The sequence below is a fragment of the Anopheles funestus genome, chromosome 2RL (assembly GCF_943734845.2).
Source record: "Anopheles funestus chromosome 2RL, idAnoFuneDA-416_04, whole genome shotgun sequence".
NCBI lineage: Eukaryota > Metazoa > Arthropoda > Insecta > Diptera > Culicidae > Anopheles > Anopheles funestus.
Window position 1 is genome coordinate 89,111,806 of NC_064598.1, and position 16,964 is coordinate 89,128,769.

At 43.6% G+C, this 16,964-nt stretch overlaps 4 protein-coding genes and 2 long non-coding RNA genes across 10 annotated transcripts in view; 3 read left to right on the top strand and 3 right to left on the bottom strand.

Moving 5' to 3' along the window:
- The window catches only part of LOC125762152 (lateral signaling target protein 2 homolog), a 46,754-nt gene extending 45,409 nt beyond the window's left edge, over window positions 1-1,345 (bottom strand). The window contains exon 1 of one of the 5 annotated variants that reach the window (XM_049423971.1): window positions 1,181-1,344. The gene's annotated coding sequence lies outside the window, so the exon portion shown is untranslated. Of the gene's footprint in view, window positions 1-1,131 lie in introns of all 5 variants that reach the window. The other 4 variants (XM_049423973.1, XM_049423974.1, XM_049423975.1 and 1 more) reach the window with 4 other exon arrangements.
- Window positions 1,346-8,617: 7,272 nt separating this feature from the next.
- LOC125762205 (anaphase-promoting complex subunit 11) lies at window positions 8,618-9,982 on the bottom strand. Its single transcript, XM_049424053.1, has 2 exons — window positions 9,797-9,982; window positions 8,618-9,344 (listed from the first exon to the last, which is right to left on the bottom strand). Exons 1-2 carry the CDS (start codon window positions 9,813-9,815, stop codon window positions 9,109-9,111), a joined length of 255 nt encoding a protein of 84 aa, XP_049280010.1. The 5' UTR covers window positions 9,816-9,982; the 3' UTR covers window positions 8,618-9,108.
- On the top strand, window positions 9,291-9,802 carry LOC125762208 (uncharacterized). Its single transcript, XR_007418176.1, has 2 exons — window positions 9,291-9,407; window positions 9,521-9,802. It is a non-coding gene; the product is annotated as an uncharacterized LOC125762208 (long non-coding RNA).
- Window positions 9,983-10,114: 132 nt separating the features above from the next.
- On the top strand, window positions 10,115-11,962 carry LOC125762194 (5'-AMP-activated protein kinase subunit beta-2). Its single transcript, XM_049424040.1, has 3 exons — window positions 10,115-10,800; window positions 10,863-11,093; window positions 11,180-11,962. Exons 1-3 carry the CDS (start codon window positions 10,312-10,314, stop codon window positions 11,324-11,326), a joined length of 867 nt encoding a protein of 288 aa, XP_049279997.1. The 5' UTR covers window positions 10,115-10,311; the 3' UTR covers window positions 11,327-11,962.
- An 83-nt stretch (window positions 11,963-12,045) lies between these two features.
- On the bottom strand, window positions 12,046-15,435 carry LOC125762151 (uncharacterized). The gene is made up of 5 exons (XM_049423970.1): window positions 15,013-15,435; window positions 13,272-14,941; window positions 12,608-13,208; window positions 12,359-12,538; window positions 12,046-12,282 (listed from the first exon to the last, which is right to left on the bottom strand). Exons 1-5 carry the CDS (start codon window positions 15,140-15,142, stop codon window positions 12,074-12,076), a joined length of 2,790 nt encoding a protein of 929 aa, XP_049279927.1. The 5' UTR covers window positions 15,143-15,435; the 3' UTR covers window positions 12,046-12,073.
- LOC125762212 (uncharacterized) lies at window positions 12,205-12,622 on the top strand. Its single transcript, XR_007418184.1, has 2 exons — window positions 12,205-12,297; window positions 12,361-12,622. It is a non-coding gene; the product is annotated as an uncharacterized LOC125762212 (long non-coding RNA).
- Window positions 15,436-16,964: the final 1,529 nt, after the last annotated feature.

The following is a 16,964-nucleotide window of genomic DNA, read 5'->3' on the forward strand; positions in this document are numbered from 1 at the left end:
ACAAGACGCACACTCAAAAAACCCGCTACACGATCGCCAATAAACGGCAACACACTTCACTGTCGCCGCGTGTCATTCTTGACGTGTTTTGTGTACAGCGCTGACTAAGCTCGTCCAGCATTCCACCATTCCACCAGCGGGGCACGTTTTAGCGGGTTAGGACTTGTTGGGGGAGCAAGATATCAATATCACCTCCAAGGCATACAATTCAACGTGACACCGCCGCACACATATGGCACACCCCGTTGCATGCGAACAGGGTGTGTCGGTTTAGAACCTTCACAAAGAGACGATCTCCATTCAAGCTCACTTTCAATCGCAATCTTCACAATCGCAAGGGATTCAAATCTCACCGGTTTTTTTTTTGTTTTGGGGTCACTTACATGCGGCTGCTTGACATACATACAAAACCACGCATATACACGCGCGGTCACAAACTGCACTCGAAGGCGGCCTACTTTCCCGTAGGCTCAGGCACAGCATCACCCAGAAGGGAGAAGGAGACAAAACAGAAAGGTAAGGACCCAAACAACAATATGCGGCGCGACATAACTACGAGACGACCGAGAAATCGCGCGAGAAAGCATTCGTTCTGCTAAGCGTTCAAGCGCGCTGCCCCTTTACAAAGTGAAACACCTGCGAAAAACCTTTAAGGGTTGCACTTTAGGCACCTCAGATAATGCGCAGCATACAGAGGGTCAACAACAATAACAAAAAATCCCCCAAAAAGTAACAGACAACACCTGCCGCAGTACATTATCATACACACACGAGGCGTTCTTTTTTTTTCTTTTCGCGTATAAACATATCCAAAAACGTCTGCTAGAACGATATCGTCATACTAAACCCTAATTAAACACTATCCTTCCCAAGGTAACGGTGATTGTACGGTTTTGAGGTACGTGCGTTGAACTGAAGTTTGGTCACTGCTGGTAGAATTTAAAAAAAACTTCCTATCAATCTACAAACACATCACTGTACCAGCTATGCTGCTCCAAAAACTATTATTTTATCGTACCGGTTTGGTTGTTTTGGGACACTTTTTTTTATTATTAAATCGCACTTTTTCCACCTCTCCCACGTGAAGTGTGCTAAAAAAAACACGAAGATCGTGAAACATAAAAATAATACCCCCAGCACTGGTTGCCCTGGTTTTAGGGGGATGAACAACCCTTCACACCTTTTGTAGCTTACACTAAAAACAACACAACTTTAGGCCCGACCTCACTTTGGCCGACCAATCGACGGTTCTATCGCGATGCCTGCGATGAAACTCGAGACACGACCAACCACCGTACACGGACAAAGCCAACCGCGAATTGACGACCGTTCGCAAACGCACCGACCAAACGCAAACCCCCGGAGCCGAACAGGGTGCTATTGGTGCGATGGTGTGTGCGTGTGCTATGCACTCGATCACCAACACTAGGGTGGGAAAATGCGACTATGCGCGATTCGAGAAATTTATGTTGATGCAGGGGTTTTCGAGAAAAGTTAGTTTAACGAAAAATGCAAATAAATAAGCTATATTTTTGTTGTGCTTATGATTACAGACCCAGGAGTGAATTAAATATTTAATGAAAATAATTGACATACAGTGTATTTCATATTAATTTTAAATAAGTTCCAATATATGTTTTAGCCTTCAAAAGTATTTGTTCACAACACTTCACGAAAATTTCCAAACTTTACGGCTAAAGTCTGAAACAATCGCAATCGGTTGCATGTTTTTTTAATTATGTTTCGAGACACAGACACCTGAGGGCATGGCCGTCTAAGAAGAAAATGTAGCCATTGGTGCCATCTATCGACCACAGGTTAAAGTTTGGAGATCCGTTGGATACCGACCGAGTTATAGACAAAACTTGGTGCAAAAATGAGCCTTATGAAATTTTCAAATTTTTATAATTTTTCAATTTTTTTATATTTTTTTATTCTTTTTTTGTTTAAAACATTTCTTGAGTGAAAAGAAACTTATTGCAACCAATTGGCATTAAACTAAATCAATTTAATTTTTTTGCAAAATTTCCCAAAAAAAAACGTAAGGGGTAAGCCTTATGAAATTTTTGAGTTGAAATTTTTTTAAAAATTTTTTTTTCGATTTTTTATTCTCTTTTGTGTTTAAAGCATTATTTGAGTGAAAAGAAACCTATTGCAACAAATTCCCATTAAAATATATCACATTTATAAATTTTGCTGAATTGCTGAAAAATGAAGAAAATTTTACATTTTCTCAAACAGGGTATGGAACTTGGTTGGTCGAATAACTTCTGGCACAGACAACTTAGGGCATGGCCGTCCAAGAAGAAAATGTAGCCATTGGTGCCATCTATCGACCACAGGTTTAAGATTGGCGATCCATTGGATACCGACCGAGTTATAGGCAAAACTTGGTGCAAAAATGAAGAAAATTTTACATTTTCTCAAACAGGGTATGGAACTTGGTTCCTCGATTAATAAATCACTTTTCACTATGCGAAAACCTTCTTATAATTTAATTGTATTTGTAAAAAAAATCAAATTCAGGCCACATTGCATAGTCTACGAACCACCCTGTACGAAAAATTGGCACGCAGATGACCGTGAGTGGTGGGGGGTTCTTATTTCAGACTTTAGCCAAAAAAACTTAATTTTAAACATATGCTCACAGCATTTCTAAGCGACGAAGAGCCCTGCAAAAGCGCAACACCAACACTAACGCAACGCTCGTCATCATCTCGCTTCATTACGATCATCATGATCATTGATCTATGCACAGAAGAGAACATTAATGTTACTGCCACTACGATGAAAATGCAGCCATGCATTTACAATCGTTGAAATAGATAAAAACGGCAGGGATCGTCAAATTTAAATACTAAAACAAAAAACGTCGCATTTGGAAAAACATCCTCAATGCTTCTCTCAGCTCAAATAAACAAACACATTTTTTACATTCATCCCAAAAAAAATCCGGGATCAATTTCCTGAAGGATCATCCACTTGAAATTCCAAAACAAATGCATTTCCTATACCTTTTTCTTATGTTTTTACTCTCTTCATACGACTTACTTAACATAAAGACTTGTGTAAATGTAAAAAATTACATTCGTTTTTTTTTCAAAATTCTATCCTTTCAGAAACGAAATCAACGAAATAGAGAAAACCCATCATCGGGGGGTAAAGCAAGACGAGTGGTTCCCTATAATAAACCCCAGAACGCACGTTTATTTTTAGAAGAGGTAGAAAAAAAAATAAATAAATGTCTATAAATGTCTGTCTACAAGGTTACAACAGATAACGGTCGCAATATGAACATATGCAGTTCGAAATGATTTACATCAGCACAATAAATTGAACCATAAATCACCTTCATCTAACCCAAACACGAACCGAACAACATATTTTACGGCACGTTTTGTCACGTGCTTTTTTTTCAATCAGCATTACAAAGTGAGTCCAATTCGTTTTACGCATGATCCATGAATAGATAGTCGATATAATCGTATTTGCTGTGCAATAAACTGCCAACACCCTCGTAATACCCGCTGATACGGATTGGGCGCCTCTTTCCTGCGAATGCAAACACGCGCACACGAAGGAAGGATAAAGCTTAAATGTAAAGTCGATACTTTCCACCACACATCTGTTTAGTGAGTTGCGCCCTACAGCGGCTTTATTGCATCGTTTTACCAATCGATTAGGGCGATTCCGCAAAGGGACGAAACCCACCGCCCTAACCCCGTCAATTGACCCATCCGGAACAGTAGCACGCCGGGACACGTGCGTTTTACCCCTGCGCCAATCAAATAACCCTCCTAATGCGCATTACGTATGTACGTTTGGCCAATTGTACTGTCCACCCGCGCCAGTATCGTATATCGGCCCACCCGATCGATTTACAGCGAAAGCGAACGATTAACTACCTCTGACCGATGTGCGGGAGGATAATCTCTCCATGGCAAAAGGGAAGGCGAGTTCTCGAAAAGAAAAGGTTATCAGAAACACCCTGTTACGAACTTGATCAGCTAATGAACGGGCTGTAGTTCCGTTTTGCACATGCACTCACTCACGCAGTAATTTATTACCAACCCAAAAGCACAGCGTCAGGGACAAGCGTTTTGCTCACTTTTCACGCTGTGCAACGCTTAAAATGCAACTAATTTTCCCTTTCTTTCCAACGCATCCTCCCCACCACCCCAACATGATAACGCAGGACGCACTTTTGGCCTAAACCAAGCCGAGCCTCACGCAACGGGTGGTGAGTTTGTCACTGTGGCAGAACTGAGCCAAACCTTTCCTACTGCGGTCCGAAATCTCGAAAGAGATGGCATAATTTATCTATCCATCGACTGGCACTCGAATCTCCCAGTCGCATATCGTTCACAGGGAAATCGAATCTAGTCATATGGGGTTAAATGTAAGGAAGGTTGTTCCTCGCTTCTTCCCAATCTTGCCGACGAGCTAGGGGTGCGGATGATTTGCACGCAAAATCGTTCCCGGATCTATTCGCGCTAGACTCGATAATAAATTGACTGTCAGTCTGTTGGCGGGCTGCTTGAAGATGATGGCGGATGGGAAACGCAACTCTGGCTAAAAATAGTGCAACCATGCGTTTTGAGAGGATCGCCATCAGATGTCGGAAGTGACTGGAGCGCAAAAGGGAAATCGATCTCCGCTTAGTGATAGTTCTAATTTTAAAAAGATAAGAGAGAGAGAGTCAGTCATGTCATGATAGTAACACCGGACTACTAACCATAAGGATTTATCACAACACCCCTACTCGAACTCTCCAATCTTAGCCTCACATTCAAGCTTGTTTGCATGTGGACAAACTAAAATGACTGTATGGAGTAGTTATGATATGACTCATCCATCGGAGTCTGAGGAGTTCTAACAATTTTACGTTAGTGAGATCTCGGACATGATCTATAGGTAAGCGCTTCACCCTGATTATCTGAGATTGATGGTGAATCTTACAGATCGTTGAGACTTTTCTATCCTGGAATTGTCATCCTTACAATCGTGGTAAACTTAGTCGATGATCCAACAAAATCTTATTACATCGTCAAGTTTACTGTCACGATATGCTGACTTATAGGAACTAGACATTTATGAACAGATGGCACGACTAAAGCAATTGCACTATCAAGTTCTTTGAAGATCTTCTGATCTCCTGCACTGTCGACTTCTCTAAGTATCTCTCAAAGTATCTCTAATCGTTTGCAACTATCTCTTCGACAAATAGGACAAGTCTTTCTTGATGTATTAGGGACTTCAAGCATCATTGTAGTTGCTGAAGCCTAATCTGTAATCCCTTTGAATATATGAAATGTCAAGGTTCATGCGAACTCAGTACTTCGTTTTCCAAATCTGCGACTCCATTGTTATTGAACAGGTCGGTCACTATTCCCTCAACTTGTGATAGAACTGGAACTTACTAAATTTGGTTATTTTTGAGTTAAAGAATAACTTCTCGGGTTTCGTATTAAACTAATCGCGAAAGGACCTCCCCATGCACATCACCAAAGTATTTCCTTTTCATCTACTACACTCAATAATCCACACCTTTGCAATCTCTACCATCGAAAACAAATTGCAAACATTACATCGGCCGTTACTGACCACACACAAACAGTTGCGCGAGGTTTGCGGGTTTGATTAATGCATTGCCTCACGATACGCACGGTGCCGATCATCTCGCACCACGACGAACAACACACATATCGCTTTCTGCAGTACACTGCCCGCTGTCCCGGTTTCACATTCTACCGCACAAAAAAAAATACACAGACAGGGCGTGTGCCAATGGCCTGCTGTAACCGTACGCACACGTTATCCACCTTCTCCTGTACGGCGCATGAGAGTCACCGTGATGGTGGAGCCTGGTAGTGTGATAGTGTTAGCAGCGCGTAATTGAATTACTAGTCGATAAATCGTTTCCCTTGCGGGCGCACTATTTGTCATACTGACCGAAACCGCCCTGTAACTGTGTGTAGGTAACCGGCACGCACAACCCGGTCTTGGTAAGTGTCTTTTTCGCTATTGCCTATTGCAAAAGCAATTTACCTTCCGGCATCTAAACGGCAAATCTCATTACCAGCCACCCACACACACACACACAGGAAAAGGCGTGTGTTGTTATTTAATTTCGCTTTTTTTCTCTCCCTTTACCGGCAAAGCAGTTGAAAGGTATGAACAAGGACCCCCCCCGGCGGACAGTACTGTCTCCAGTTTTGCGGTGGTTAATGTTCTAAAAATATGATACTCATAATTCTATTACGATAATATTTCCTTCCATTGCTTGTTCGTTGTGTAGAAGCTTCTCAAAAGGGTTGTGCCCGGGTGGAAGCCCGGTTTAAACACAACGATCCGAGGTAGATTATGTTCAACCCTTCGTTGACTTCGTCGCAGTAAATCTCATCATTCCGACTTGGGGCCAATGGCTTTTATCTTTGCGACTCTCCAGCAAACCTGATCGGTTTCATATTTTACAAGCCAGCTAAAATGATAAAGCAAAACACCCGCACAGTTATTATACGGCCCTACTGGACGCACCACTGATCAATCTTACCCCTTTTTCTTTACCTTTCCACGCAGGTTTCCTAATTGTATTTCCTTCCCTTTTGAAAATAGAGAAATTAGTACAACGATTCTTAAATAGAGCGACTAATATTTAGGCCACACATTGTTACACCATGCCGCCATTCTTTGGCGCCCTGTAAAGCATAAAGCTCCCCCAGCTATCCTCGTGTTCCTGCCCTCACGAAATATGATAAAGAACGTGTGTCGGGGGGCATCGCCGACACAACGAAACCCAAACGGGAATGGGAGGCGGGAAGAATTCATTTTCGGTGCCGCCTAATGTTGTTTCTTTCTTGCCGATTTATTTGACTGCTTTCAATGGGTGAAATTATGCAAATCAGTGACACCGTTGCGTGTTCATTTCCTTGGCTCACATAATAAAAGAAAACATACAACATCGTAACAGCATGCGGCACGCGACAAATAGTGCTTCAAAAAGGGGTTGTTGAGTTTTCTAAAATAAACTTTTTGTAAAGAACAACACACAAATGTATTTGAGACTCCGGGCGTCAGAAGTCAGAAAGACGTAAAGTTGCCTGTTTTCATACGCACACAACAAACGCTGTTAGATTTTATGCGCTCGAGTGACCTTTAAAAGTTTGATTTGTTCTTTTATCTAGCTTTCAGGGTTTGGTCGTTTCTTGTGGCAAGCAAAACCTTCTCTCATCTGTCCACCAGCTGTGCCGTTGCCTGATCCAGACGTTACTGCTGACCGTTTGCTGCTGATCGTACACACATTAAAAGCGTGCGATCGCGATTGTTTGTACCGCCGGATGTTGCGGGTGTTGTCTATAATAAGACAGCGTTCCATCGGTTGGTTTGATGTTCGCTTTTTATCGAACCGACGATAAATAATGCATCCGTACGTGGTTGCGATGGAATATTGCTGGGGTCCGTCACCAAAAACCTCGATCGTGATCATCGTGTATGATCATTCGTGGAATGGAGTTTAAATTTGGATTCCATTTTCTCTTCCTACACTTGCTTGATGTTTATCGAACGATGAGCAGCTTGGCTGCCATTTGTACTGGTGCTTTAAAAACAAACAATCAGCTATGTTTTGTGCTCACAAAAAAGGATAAATGTAATCGATTAAACGCAGAATTCCTTTGCATTAACAAATAACATTACTAATCACCTTAATAACACACAAAATCGTATTTAAAAAATCATTCAATAACACCAACATGTTTATTAGGCCATTTGCACCGAGGCGATTAAATGCACCAGCAGCACCTGCACTAATAGCGCCGATAGGAAAAGTAACAAACAAAACCCTACCCTATGAAACCCTTTTGCTTTACAGCGATATTGCACCTTTACCGACCATTACAACCAAATACAGGAAGGAAGAAAGGAAGTAACACGTTTTATGCCATCGATGCTTTTTCGATTCAATTAGCCAACAACAAACATCGATGGAGCATTTTTTATTTATTATGCCGCATTCCTTTAGAAAGAGGCCCCTCTGGTATGCGCTCGATAAAATAAAACTATCAAGAAGCGAGTTTTCGTTTAATAATTAAAGCCCAAAAGGCGATTGGTTTGAACAACGCAAGAAGTTTTTTTTAAATTAAAATTGTGTGTTTTGATTCGGTTATATTTATTCAAAAAATACACATTAAGAAATGGGGCCAACTGTGTCCTATTGCGTCACAATGCACAGCGGGGTTAAAATGCACCTATAGACGATGAAGCTGCAACGATGCACTCGTCAATGCACATTCTTTGTTATTTTTAACACAAAGACCATAGCCACAGATAATAGGAGCGTTCCTGGGCCTAGTTTCATGCATGTGTTTGTGTGTGTGTATATGGTAGCGAAAATCCGCAATTCCGAGCCACTTGTGCAAAAAGGTATCGTTTTCTTCCTTCTTTGTATTTATGTGGCGATTTTATTATTGTTGCAGTATGGTCCAAATTGTGACTGTGAACTATTATTTAATAATTAGGCTAATAGAAAAATATTTACTTTTCCCCACTTTTCGACCTAAAATAGATTATAACATATTTCTTGTAGCAAAACAATTTCAAATCAATGTTTTCTTACCTTTATGAAATCGTTGTAGCTTGGTTTGCACAAGAACTCTACAAGGAAAGATGTGCAGGAAATGACGCTGATGAATGTTACGGAATATTTTAGGCGTAACACTGCACTAATAGCACTTTTTCACGGCCACCTTCCGGTGTTTCGGCCAACAATCTGCACAATGCTAGAAACACATCTAGCCCCTCATACACACAAACCGAAATCTGCACAGGCACCTGATACGGATTACACTCTATATGGCCAATATTGAGCACACAGCACGACGCTTGCCTGCATTACACTGCACTAATTCTAACTCGTGAACACTTTCACACCTTCCTAATAACTTTCAGCCCTTTTCAGCTACTACTGTCCCGGGTGTGAATTTGCTGCTTAAACGACCATACTCCTTACAAAAGCTAGTTCGTGTCCGGTCATCACCATTATCTTTAGATTATAATTATTATCATTGCCTGCACGCGCGTTATGACGACGACACCTGAACATGTGCCTTCCTACTTGTCGTTGAATTTCCACGCCTGTCGGCACATCGGGCACTGCTGGTTTGCCTGCGAGTTGAGCCACTTTACGATGCAGTGCATGTGGAAGCAGTGGGAACAGGCACCCCACACGAGCGGACAATCGTCACCGGGCAGTGTACAGTCGGGACAGCAGCCCTCGAACGCCATACGACAGATGCCGCAGTTGTCATCGTTGGCCAACCATTTCCAGACAGCGACACCCATCCAACCTACAACGAACCGGGATAAAGAACGCAGAAAGGGAACGTTTCAGTTACATCGCACATTAAACAGTACACCAAGTTTCACGGAATATCAAACGGCAAACGGCAGCGTGACGCAAGGCCCCACTGCGGTACGGAAAATCGATAAACATAAACCTGACCCCCTTTTTTCCCCCCTGCAGCTGTGGCTTCTCTTCCCGGGACCGAATGACGGGAAAGCGAACTTCCACTCTCAGCACCAAAAATTCTCTTCTAGCTGCAGCGTACTTCACACTCTAGCGAGCGAATTTTCCAAATGACAGTTTTCCATTGCCCCCAGCGCACAACAACACAAACGCTTTCCCATCACATGCTGCCGGGATGCGCGTGACCCTTCCGGTTGATTTTCTTCACGCACGTCGTACCACAAAACGTAACAGACAGTGAGCGAAAGAAAAAATGGATACAATGTAACTTACTTTTAACCGTGACTTTCATTCTAATGGTAACCACATTCGGTGCAGGAAGCGGTACGGAAAATGTCCGATTATCACACACTCCAAATACGGCACATTAAACAGGGAAAACGTTGGAAAATTCACGCACAAAATACAGCAGGAAGTAAATCTGCTTTATCGTCCGTTTGTTTTGTGTTTTGTTTAGCTGTGCGTACCGTTTGACAGCTGGCACTCGATTCACGCACACATCTTCACGTGCCTTTGCCATCTAGCGGCAAATTCAACGAAGCTCATTTCTGCAACCACACCACAGTGGCTGCGTACGTGCATTCAGAAATTCGCAAATGACAGCTGTCATTCGCTCGCTGCACAAAAACATTCTCGACCAAAATACGCAGAACACGCAAAAGCAAAAAATATATTACACTACAAGGCGAACCCAGTGAAATTCCCAGTTTCTGTTTAACTTTTTGGTAGTTGTTTCATTCCATTGAAGCTATAGTTTTTACACTCTCGGTAGATCAAACCTTTGTACGATGGGAAACGCGGGAAGCAATTTACCCCGGGAGCGCCATAAATCCGGATCCAATGATCCAATTCCGGGCTCTCCGATGAAGGACGATCAGGCGTTCGTGTTCGATCGCAAGCCACACATCCACGGGTATCCGTTTGCGACCGAGGAGGAGGTAGAACCGTACGGTTATTCGAAATCCGTACCGGATCCGGAGTTTATGCGTGAACCGCGCAAACGGTCGAGCACCATGTCCGAGGGTACGACACCGTCCGATTTACCAGCTGGTGCGGATGGACAGCAGGAAGAGGAACCGCAGTCGACCACACTGCCGACCGTGTTCAAATGGGACGGTGGTGGCAAACAGGTGTTCATCAGCGGAACGTTCTCCCAGTGGAAGGTTCTGCCAATGGTGAAATCACACGCAGATTTTGTCACCATCATCAACATCCCGGAGGGGGACCACCAGTATAAGTTTCTTGTCGACGGCGAATGGAAACATGATCCAAAGCTGGTAAGTGTGTGTAGACCATTACAGAGGTTAGTTTTACGAGTTTACTTTCGTTTCGTTTGTAGAAAAATGTCGAAAATGATTCGGGCTACACGAACAATCTTGTAACGGTGCGTCAGTCCGATTTTGAAGTATTCCAAGCGCTGGCTAAGGACAGCGAAGATACGGGCAAGGATGAATCGAAAGAGTGGGGTCAAGATATCCCGACTGCCAGACCCTGGGGTAAGGAATCGGGACCACCCATCTTGCCGCCCCATCTCCTGCAGGTCATTCTCAACAAGGACACTCCACTGTCGGTAAGCAAGCGAGCTAATCAATGTTAATGCAATCCTCACTGATAATTCCTTCTTTTGAATCACACCTACACACACACACAATCCAGTGCGAACCAACACTTCTTCCCGAACCGAACCACGTCATGCTGAATCACCTGTACGCCCTTTCGATCAAGGACGGTGTCATGGTGCTGAGTGCGACACATCGCTACCGGAAGAAATACGTTACCACACTGCTCTACAAACCGATCTAGAGATGTGGTGGTGAGGGTTTCATAATTTTCCCAACCTAGTGGGGAGTCCTGTGACAACGGGATGTATCCCCTCAGGCTGGGGAGACATATTAGATAGGGGACTACGGGATAATCCAAAACGGAAAACCAAAGCTAACAAGCTTACAACTGGATGATAGTTGAATGGAAAAAAAAGAGGACAAACACACATCCGCACACGATTCGGATCGATTGGTTCCTGTTGGTTTGTGTCCTATTTTATAGGGGGGGCGGGAGAAGATATAAACTGTGAGCAGCGTTACATAAAATTAGACCACCAGGGTCACAAAAGCTAAATGTATTTTATTCCCTCACAGTTTGTTGATTATATTGCATAGTTTGTAGTTACCTAGACAAAATGTCCGATACGATTCGAAAACAGAAAACAAACGTTAAAAAAAGCTAACATTATGTAGGAAGCGCGTGCCTGAAGAAAATTATTTGTAAAATGGAAAAGGTTAGGGAAAGAGAGGGGACGCAAATTACGCGACATGTTTTTAATTGCTTTCAGTTTCTAATGACGATTGCTTACGATGACGAATCTTCGTGTAAATATGCTGAATATGATGATATCGGTTAAACCAAGAATAAAGTTTTTCACACACACACATACAGACATACGTCACAAAAAACCTTTCTTCCCTGGTTTTGTTTGTCATCGACGCTGAGTGGAACGGAAAATCAAAGAGCAGAAAACTACACAAAGTAAACCATCCCAACAAGGGGCCTCTATTCTAAATGGGTAGCATTATTACGATGGTAGGTAGTGAAGAAGTCGGTAAAGCATTCATCCACTATTTTTTTGCTCTCAACTTTACGTTCATCTTCACTCGTGCCCGCATTCTTGTCCTGTTCCGATTCTTCGCATTCCGTCTCGAGCGACGATCGGAGCGGATCGCTCATCAGGAGCCGCATATCCAGCATACCAAGTGTGGTGCCTAAAACGATTCAAGGTAGGCATAAACTTAACTTCCCACAGATGATAATGGAACCCAGCCGGAACCCTTTACTTACAGTGAACGGGACGGAAATTAAAATCTTTCTCGTACATCTTTAACCATTTGTACACTACCCTGAGACGGTACCGAACCGTGTGACCACCGAGTCGTAGCAACTTTTTATGATATGCCGTTTGGAACAGATCGTACAGCAACAAGACCGCGTGCTGTGAAATTCGATGGATTCTTCTAACATCTAAAACGAAACATACAGAGCATACATTAATACTGTTTGTTTCCAAAATGAGCTCTAAAGGAAACGTACCTTCTTCTTCTCGTACTGCGCGTTGAATCCAGCACAGTAGTACACGATGCAACAGCGTAACGAATGCCGACACTGTCCGGATATGGCACAGTTCGCACCCAGTTGGATCGTTACGATCGTAAAACGATTTTATCCACCCAACCGGTTGCAGTAACACGTTGCGCAGTAAATGTATCGTATTTTCCGTGTTCTTCAGCAGCGGGTTTAGCTGCCAACCTTCGTACGGTACGTGGTGCCGAACGGAACTCTCCAACAATGCCGCGTACATCTGCAGCGTGCAGGTTTCCTGTGAAAAACTGATCGATTTTAACCGATACTGCTTTCGCGCCGGCACATGCACGACGGGTTGATGGCTGATGCAGAGACGATTGAGCAGCTGGTTCACACTGCCGTCCGTGATCTTGGACAAATGGCGCAGAAAGTCGGACAACTCTACCAGCGACGATGGTGCATCGGTTTGGCACAGTACGATCGAGCGAAACAGCTCGATCAGCTGCGCACCGTGGTCAGCGTAAAGTTTTATCCGCCTAGAGCGGAAGGTAATCCCGTTCAGCAGGGCAGCCGCACCCGTAATCATTCCGTGCAGCGCGATCAAGAAGCTCTGGAAAGAAGAGAGGTTTTAATTATTATTTCGATTTTAATATTCGATCGCGTACCAACTTACAGCATCGCTGATTTGTTTAATATCATTCGCTAGTCGTGATACGAGACCGTTTTTTAGCAGTTTTTCCACTACCAGCTCGTTTGAAATTCTGCAATACAGCCCGACCAGTGCTAGAAACCTTCTTATAACGATCGCCTGTTCGCCAACGAATAGTTTCTCTTGCTGGAAAATGTTCACCGGTGAGGTGAGTTCCATTTTGCTCCTTGGACGCCCTTGTACGCTACGCTCACTGGAACGGTTCGTCCCACTAGCCTTCAGTTCGGCTTCCTTCTGCTGTCCCAACCGCTGACAGTACAGCACGATCTCGTTCAAACCTTTCTCCGTCGCGATCGCTACGGAGGGAAACATATCGCTGGTTAGCTGGATCGTGTCCGATCCTCCACCATTGATAGCAACGTTGCTTAGCAGCTGGGAAAGGCACGTCTGTAACAGTACGAGTTGATCGGCGATCGCAAACTCGTTACGTGTGATTCTGGAATATTTGCGAAGTTTACGTCCGTGCGCAGAACTGTCGGTTGGATTGATAAACAGCTGCGGATCGAAATGAAGCGTTTCGTGCCGATCGACTGATTCCGCGAGAGATAGATTCGGCATCATACTGGACAGAATGAAGCTATCCTCGCTAACAACGGTAGATTCGGGCCGTTTGGACGTTGTCGCAGCTTCATCACCATCTCGCGTCTCACTGCCACGCACCGTAGCGTTTAAACGCTTCGTTTTCAGATTCATTATTTCCATCTCCTTAAACTCATTTTCCACCTTTTGCGCTGAGATAGTTTTCTCGAGATTTCTCATCTTTTCGATCCATTCCCTCTGGATCGTTTCCTTTTCGCGGATCTTCTCCAGCCGCAGCTGCTCGTTGGTGGTTTTCACCATCTTCAGCTCGTACCGTAACATCGACACCTCGCCATCCTTCACCTGTACCTTTTCGACCGCTTCGTTACAATCCTTCTGCAGGATGTCCAGCTTCTTTGCCAGCTGCTCTACGTGTTTGGTGAGAAACTTTACCTGTATGTCTTTTGCTTGCTCTTGCTTTTGAGTGCTCGATTCTTTCACATCTTGTTCGGGTTTTGGCACTACTGCTGGCACGGTGCTTTGCTGTGATGCGGGTGCCACAAATTTGGACGATTGTGTACTTGATGTTTTCGGCCTAAATATCATCCCTAGCCGCGTGCTGGAATGGGTTGCTTGCTTAATGGAAGTTGAAGGCTTTTCGTTCAAATTCACTTTCACTACCGGTGCGGGTGTTTTAAATTCCTCCTCAATCTTGAGCAGCTTGGGAACAGGCTCGTGTCTACCACCAACCAACGGGGACTGTTCCTGCTGACGAAACTCATCCAGATTGAAATCATCATCATTGTTGTTGAAGTAGTCGTTGATCGCGTTATCAAAGTTGCGGTAATTGTCATCCAACTTTTCCGAAAACAAATCATCCTCCCCGTCTGCAAACAACTCCGCCACCAGCTTATCCGGTACTTTAGAAGGCCTCTGGGTGCCTAGGTGCGCTGTCGTGACGATTTCCGCCGTTTGCTGCGTGCTGGATTTTACACTTCGGCTAAACCTTCCAAACGTAATGTCAGCCTCAAACGCTTCCGCTGCCTGTGATGCGAGCACGATAATGTCATCGTCGTCATCGTCCCAGAGATTTTCTACCGAGCTTTTAACCGCACCTTAAAGAACAGAATGTAAAGAACGTTATACAGCATCCGTCAAGTAATGTTTCAATTCACCACAAGCATACCATTCGGTGCATTATTTGGTTTGGAAGTGCTGGGTTGGTACTGCTGACTGGGAATGATTTCGATATCGAGTTTCGGCTTTTTGCAGGCCAACGGTTGCTTCAGCTGAAAGTGCCCGGAACGTTTCGACATTCCGGCCACGTGCACAGATAGTGGACGAATTGAACAAAAGAACAAAGTAACATCTATTACATTATTGTTTTTTACAATACACTTAAATATCAACAAAGTTGCGGTTTTAACCGAGGCACACTGCGATAACCAACCCCGCACGCTGTTGGTGTTTTGTTGATGTTTATGAGCGGCTTTCTGTTGATCTGTCAATCTTATTTACGCTATTTAGATGAAATATTTCAACGCTGTGGAAACTGATCTAAAATTCTAATTTCGCCGAGGGGTGAGCAAATGTGCTTAGATCATTTCTTCAATTTCTTTCTGGTTTGCCAATAGCGTTGAAATCGAATAACTTCTAAAGAATTGTCTCGATTCGAGTGAAATAGACGAATTTGTTCCTAAAACATAGACGTCTGCTTCTTTCCTTAAGCATTTCTTTATACTTTAGCGGCAAAGATGATAGTATTTTGCGCAATCACAAAATACATTTTCTTTTGAACAATACAAAAAATGCTGTAAGTCTTTTGTCGGTTAAATTTTCCTATAAGACTTAATATTTGAGACTTCCTTATGAATGTATTCCAGATAACACACTAGTACAGATATTTCATTGATGAAAATACTTATTCACATACGTCTCCGACACACATGTGCCACATTCCTTTTGGGAACAATAAACATTTAATCACAAAAACACTTCAATATTGGCCATGTGTTCCGCAAGGAAAGCAATGCGAATTGATATTTGTTATTGCGAACGGATTTTCATACTTGGAATATGTTTCCCCATTACAATACAGAGTACAAGTAAATCGTTAGCTCTGAACAAAAAGAACGTGTCGTATTTATGACTACATGTTAAGAAACAGAAGATCTCCCAAACACAAAGTGAGCGGTCTTAAAATTCATACTGGTTAGCATTTTACTGACGAGTCCTAATAGGTTTATTAGCACTCTGGACACACCGAAAACATCAATTGAGTCCTCCCAGTCACTGTAGTAAAACACGATCAAAGTGATACGTTGTGTGCAATATTTGCTGCGTTTAATGTTGATCCTCGTATTTCATACTTTACCCCTCCTCTTCACGACCACCAACTTGCTCGACCGCAATGGCACCACATAAAACCATAAATAAACATCAATCCCAGGCTCAAGTCTCTTCCGTACCGTACACGTTGTGCAGTGTGGTGCATCAAATAGACACATGTTTTTAATTATTCATGTCCACGAAAATTGCTTCTACACAAAATTAGAAACGTCGATCCCCTTGTGTCAGCTGGTGCGTAGCCGGCTTCCCTTTAAAGCCCCTTTTTGCACCCTTCGCATTCGTATCCGTGCGGTGCCTCGTACTTGTAACTCTCGCACTTCCAGCAAACCATTACGATTCCATGTGGCAGAGCGTAGCAGACACTCCCAAAGAAAAATAAACCCCTCAAAGATCAGAATTTTGCGTTCACCTTCCATTCGGAGCTTCTGTCAATGCTGCTACTTCTTTATGACCGGCCACGTCCATCATCCGTACGCATTCCCGGATCTCCACCCGAGCGACGATTTCGTTCGGTGGTAAATTTTCAAATAAATTAAAATTCATTTACCCTGACACTACATTATCCCGGCACGACCCTGTAGATGCCTTCTCAATTGATGTGCGGCACTCGGTTTCATAATCGTGGACAGTATCGTTTTCGTCACACCGACCAAATGGAACCTCACACGGAGCATGCACGATCGACGATCGGAGTTTACACGATTGCGCGCTACGCCAGTTCCCAAGCCGTACGCACATACGCACATCCACCTCGCACACTTTCCGGGAGGCGATCCTCCCGTGGGGAAA

What these genes read in the sequence shown, in the direction of transcription:
- LOC125762194 (XM_049424040.1), top strand. Translation starts at nt 10,312, where the DNA reads ATGGGAAACGCGGGAAGCAATTTACCCCGGGAGCGCCATAAATCCGGA. An exon ending in GGAAACATGATCCAAAGCTG is followed by an intron (nt 10,801 to 10,862) that starts GTAAGTGTGTGT and finishes TTTCGTTTGTAG; the next exon opens with AAAAATGTCGAAAATGATTC. An exon ending in ACAAGGACACTCCACTGTCG is followed by an intron (nt 11,094 to 11,179) that starts GTAAGCAAGCGA and finishes CACACAATCCAG; the next exon opens with TGCGAACCAACACTTCTTCC.
- LOC125762151 (XM_049423970.1), bottom strand. Translation starts at nt 15,142, where the DNA reads ATGTCGAAACGTTCCGGGCACTTTCAGCTGAAGCAACCGTTGGCCTGC. An exon ending in ACCAAATAATGCACCGAATG is followed by an intron (nt 14,942 to 15,012) that starts GTATGCTTGTGG and finishes CTGTTCTTTAAG; the next exon opens with GTGCGGTTAAAAGCTCGGTA. An exon ending in TTAAACAAATCAGCGATGCT is followed by an intron (nt 13,209 to 13,271) that starts GTAAGTTGGTAC and finishes TCTTCTTTCCAG; the next exon opens with AGCTTCTTGATCGCGCTGCA.